The sequence below is a fragment of the Frankliniella occidentalis genome, unplaced genomic scaffold (genome assembly GCF_000697945.3).
Source record: "Frankliniella occidentalis isolate FOCC.00 unplaced genomic scaffold, Focc_3.1 Scaffold22, whole genome shotgun sequence".
Taxonomy (NCBI): Eukaryota; Metazoa; Arthropoda; class Insecta; order Thysanoptera; family Thripidae; genus Frankliniella; species Frankliniella occidentalis.
The window spans coordinates 283,964-288,863 of record NW_026267152.1 but is presented as its reverse complement, the minus strand read 5'-3'; the positions used below and the strand labels follow the sequence as shown (position 1 = coordinate 288,863).

Below are 4,900 nucleotides of genomic sequence, written 5' to 3'. Positions count from 1 at the left end.
TACATACAGCGGTTTTGAATTTTTGAGGAGACTTTCTCAAAATCTGAGTTTTTCCTCAAATGTGGGGTTGCCTCAAAGTTTTCCCGTTCCCCTTAAATCAGATTCTGTTTTTACAGTTGAGCTAGCAAGCCATGAATATAGCAGAAAGGGAAAGCGATTCGTAACCTTGTAATGTAACCGGGTAACGTTGTTTCACCAAGGATCCTAGAAAACATTTAAAAGTGAAACTAATAATTAAGAAACAAATCAGAAATCATAATAACAATAATTGGCTGAGCGATTACCGAAGCCTATTACTCTGTCTGGTCGGAAGAAACTTTTTCTGTATGTCTGTGTGTGTCTGACCGCACGATAACTCGAGAACGAAGCGAGCGACCTGGGATTTTCATGGTCGTTTCGTGTTATAAAAAGACAGATGAGAAGATGAGCATTCTAGCTCAAATTGGATTTAAAAAAATAAAAAACAACGGGGCCCCCAAAAATGACGTTTTTTGAGAATAATGGTTTATGGTTTCCTGAGGGGTAACCCATCATAGTAAGGGTAGGTGGGGCACATAGTGTCACTTTTTGGAAAATCTTTTCTAGCAGTCATTATTCAGGCAGGATTTCAGATTTCTGGGTTGGTGTGCCTTTATTCGACCTTTAGTCACAAGAAACCACTGTGACCTCCGCAAAAATATTCGTTTCTTCTCCCAAATCATCGCGCGAGAGGGGACCGCGGTAATTGACAGTATGTGCCCCGGGCTTGGGGCACTTACTGTCACCATGTCTATGTCGGTATATAACTCATAGGATACTTGGATTTTCGGAATATTCAGAATGGCATCTCGGAAAGAATGGTCCATACCGCCCCTAAAAATCCAAATTACACTCAAGCCATCATTACTACAAAAGATCATAATATGAGTGACTTTACCTGTCCCAATGTGGGGGCATGTACTGTCAAAAAATCTTAAGATGGCTGCTGCCGCCATACCACTGAAAATTTCGCTATCCCCATCTTGCAATCAAATGAGGGCGTTCTGTGTTTACGATTTCACAATTTAGCCGACTGTTAAGGTGATTGGGCTGCTATTGCGAGGCTGTTGACAGTGTCGCAGCGTAACAGTGTTTCGTGAGATATCGCGAATCCTGTTACGCGAGACGTGGTCTGGCGTACATTTACCTTGTTAATGTAATAAAAACGATCCTCTTTTTTTTTTTTACTTTTCAGAAACATCATGTCCAGCAGTCGAACTTTACATATTCATCAACTCTCCCACAGAGGAAAAAGGCCTTTTGAGTGTACTCTGTGCAACAAAAAGTTCTTTACTAAAGGTAACCTGACCGCTCATCTCCTAACTCACACAGGGGAGAAGCCTTTTAAGTGTACCGAGTGCAACAAGACATTTGTGACGATTGGTCATCGAGATGAGCACCTCCAAACCCACTCAGGAAATAAGCCCTTTGAATGTACCGTGTGCAACAAGAAGTTTTCGTGTGGTAGAAATCTGCGTGTCCATCTCCGAACCCACACAGGAGAGAAGCCTTTCGAGTGTACTACGTGCAACAAGAAGTTTGCGAGAAATGAGGACCTGCATGTTCACCTCCGAACCCACACTGGCGAGAAGCCTTTTGAGTGTACTGTGTGCAACAAAAAGTTTTCGCAGGCTTGTAATCTGCGTACTCATCTACGAACACATGCAGGGGAAACGCCATTCGAGTGTACCATTTGCAACAAGAAGTTTTCGCATAGTAGGTACGTCCGTGTCCATCTCCGAACCCACACAGGAGAGAAGCCCTACGAGTGTACTGTGTGCAACAAGAAATGTGTGACGGGTAGCACCCTGCGTGTCCATCTCAGAACCCACACAGGAGAGAAGCCTTTCGAGTGTACTGTGTGCAACAAGAAATGTGTGACGGGTAGCACCCTGCGTGTCCATCTCCGAACCCACACTGGAGAGAAGCCTTTCGAGTGTACTACGTGCAATAAGAAGTTTGCGAGAAGTGATGAACTGCATGTTCACCTCCGAACCCACACTGGGGAGAAGCCTTTCGAGTGTACTGTGTGCAACAAGAAATGTGTGACGGGTGGCACCCTGCGTGTCCATCTCCGAACCCACACAGGAGAGAAGCCCTATGAGTGTTCCATTTGCAACAAAAAGTTTTCGCAGGCTGGTAATCTGCGTACTCATCTTCGAACACATACGTAGAGGAATGTCTTTCGAGTGTACCATTTGCAACAAGAAGTTTTCGCATAGTAGGTACGTCCGTGTCCATCTCCGAACTCACACAGGAGTGAACTGTGTGCAACAAGAAATTTGCAAGAAGTGCTGAACTTCTTGTTCATCCCCGAAGCCATGAAGAAGTAGAAGACTAGCCTTTTCAATGTATTGAACGTGCCACAATGACATTTTTTGCATTGTCGAAATATGCGTACACATCTTATAAGCTGCTTAGAAGACGTTTGGTTTGCGTTTATTTATTATTATTTTTTAGTTTTCGCCTATTTCTATTTTTTTGTGTCAATTATCTTAATTTGATCTATGTATAAATGTAAGTGCACTTAAGAGAAGTGTGCATACTGAATTCTCTACATGTTATTTACACTCCAAATGTCAAGCACAATTATTCAACCAAGCACTGGTCTTGTGTCCGTAACTGAGTCAGATACAATATTGCAACTAGCTTGCTATGGCAGCACACACATTCTTCTAACCGTGAACTATAGGCTTGATAATATGAAGGGTGAACTTGAAATACCATTGACCTGTGATAGGGCGTGCCTGCCAGTCTATCAGTCTTATTTAGATGTTGTGGTTCTGCTGCCGCTGCCACTGTGATAAATAGCTGAAAGGTTTACAGGAAAATTTTCCGCGACGCAAGTTGTAAAATTTCAATTGGTAAATCGTAAATCGTAACAAGCTGGGCCCGCTCTTCCGCCAAACCAAGTTGCCAGCTCCGCTTCGCTCCACCGGCAACTCGGTTCGGCAGGGAGCGGGCCCAGCTTGGCCTGCCGGCGGCGTTTGGGACGGGCCTTCGGCCCGTCCCTTCTGCATTTTTATGGTGTAATACATCTTTCCGAAAACGGGCCTTCGGCCCGTTGGAGTGACGGCTCGCTTTGGACCATCTTTTTGCCAGGTACCTTTTCTGTCTACTTCGTAAGTAAAACCCAACAAACGAAGTATTCTTTTCATACGCTGAACATCTTCGAACAAGTTTTGGCCAGTTTGGTAAAAAAAACTCCCTTTTGTAAGTAAACAGGACAAAACTTTAGCCCAAGAGGCTCTACTTTCACAAGTTACCCCTTAGGAGACCATCAAATGTTTTCTAAAATTAATATATTTATTTTTAAGCCACTTTCGTGGGTAAAACTCCCTCTAGCGCGTAAACGGTGAGAGATAGAGCCAAACGGACGAAATTTTCGCGTGGAGGGCTCTACTCTCACGAGTTACCTCTTCGGACACCATAAAATAAAATATTTTTTTTCCACTTCTTGGACCAACCCCAATTTCTTTGTTACCCCCTCAGACCCACTCAGGGTTGATTGCCAGGATTTGCACCAACCGTTTCGTTGACCAGAAGTGACAACAATAATACCCTGAAAATTTCAAACCTCTAGCTCACGTCGTTCTTGGGAAACAGACAGACAGACAGACGAACACAGAGGCGATGGCATAAGCCCGCTTTTATAGCTTTTAAGCAAAAGAGCGGGCTAAAAAATACATGCAGTACGCATCGACTTAAAATCCAGTGGCGAGTAAGAGGTGTGCTCTCTTAAATTTACAACGTAGATTTTCATTCGAGTTTACAAAGAATGTGAATTTACGACGATAGTTTTTACAGTGGCTGGGGTCCAAGAGGATAACGTGTTGAAGGGGGGAGCGGGACTCATCCGGCCGCCGCAGCAAGATGTTCTATGGGCGCGGGGGCGGGCGGGGCTCGGCGGGGCAGCCAAACTTGCGTCATTAAAATTTCCAGTCATGTGTGAGGGGCGGCCCGGGCCGGCCGGCCCCGCGCTGGAGTACATGCCGCAGCTGAGGGCTGCGTTGCCATAATGTTACCCACACTGCCTTTGCGTCGACTGCGACCTAGAGGGGGAGAGGGTCTTATATTTTGCCAAACCCACTACTGTGCTTCATATCAGTCGCCTTGACCCTGCATCACCACACAGCAGCCTGGATGTCATCGTACCTCACGCCGTTTTATCTAACGCGCGTGTGCCCCCGCCACAGCGTTACCACCACCACCACCAGTGTACTGTGTGCAACAAGAAATGTGTGACGGGTGACACCCTGCTTGTTCATCTCCGAACCCACACTGGGGAGAAGCCTTTCGAGTGTACTGTGTGCAACAAGAAATGTGTGACGGGTAGCACCCTGCGTGCCCCCCCCAACCCTTTCTACCCCTTCCGCTAAACCAGGGCATCACCTGTCCGGAAAGAATTTCTCGGGCGATAACACGCCGTTTCGAGGCGGCCGTGCGCCGCGCCTGTGGTCCCGCTTGGAGTGCGCTATGGTTGCTGGCTGGCGCCGCGGGGCCCAGCCCCAGTACCTCTAAAAACCGGGTCCGGTGTCCGCCTACCCTCTCCTAGGACTAAATTTTTTCTAAACGTTTTAATGTGGAACTCTCTCTTCTGACTCACCTTTTTCGTTTGGTTGATATGCAAATGGGGCCGAAAATCCTGGAACAGAAAGAAAGAACCATTTATTGAATTTTCACTCACTGCTCGGCGGCACACTCGAACCAAGGGCTCAACTGGTTACAGGCGCGGATCAAAGGTCCGGTTGACAGAGGGGGGGGGGGGGGGTGCAATGTCGGTTGCCTACATACAGCGGTTTTGAATTTTTGAGGAGACTTTCTCAAAATCTGAGTTTTTCCTCAAATGTGGGGTTGCCTCAAAGTTTTCCCGTTCCCCTTA

At 46.4% G+C, this 4,900-nt stretch overlaps 1 protein-coding gene and 1 long non-coding RNA gene across 4 annotated transcripts in view; one reads left to right on the top strand and one right to left on the bottom strand.

The window, feature by feature from the left end:
• Positions 1–2,568, top strand: part of LOC113216817 (zinc finger protein ZFP2-like) — a 9,447-nt gene extending 6,879 nt beyond the window's left edge. For all 3 annotated transcript variants that reach the window (XM_052264888.1, XM_052264887.1, XM_052264889.1), the window contains exon 4: positions 1,214–2,568. In XM_052264888.1, the coding sequence (XP_052120848.1) occupies positions 1,221–2,192 (972 nt within the window). In that variant the 5' untranslated portion in view covers positions 1,214–1,220 and the 3' untranslated portion in view covers positions 2,193–2,568. The remainder of the gene's footprint in view (positions 1–1,213) is intronic.
• The window catches only part of LOC127748950 (uncharacterized), a 116,836-nt gene that overhangs the window by 33,825 nt on the left and 78,111 nt on the right, over positions 1–4,900 (bottom strand). Inside the window, exon 3 of the long non-coding RNA XR_008010869.1 lies at positions 4,625–4,663. This is a non-coding gene — a long non-coding RNA (uncharacterized LOC127748950). The remainder of the gene's footprint in view (positions 1–4,624; positions 4,664–4,900) is intronic.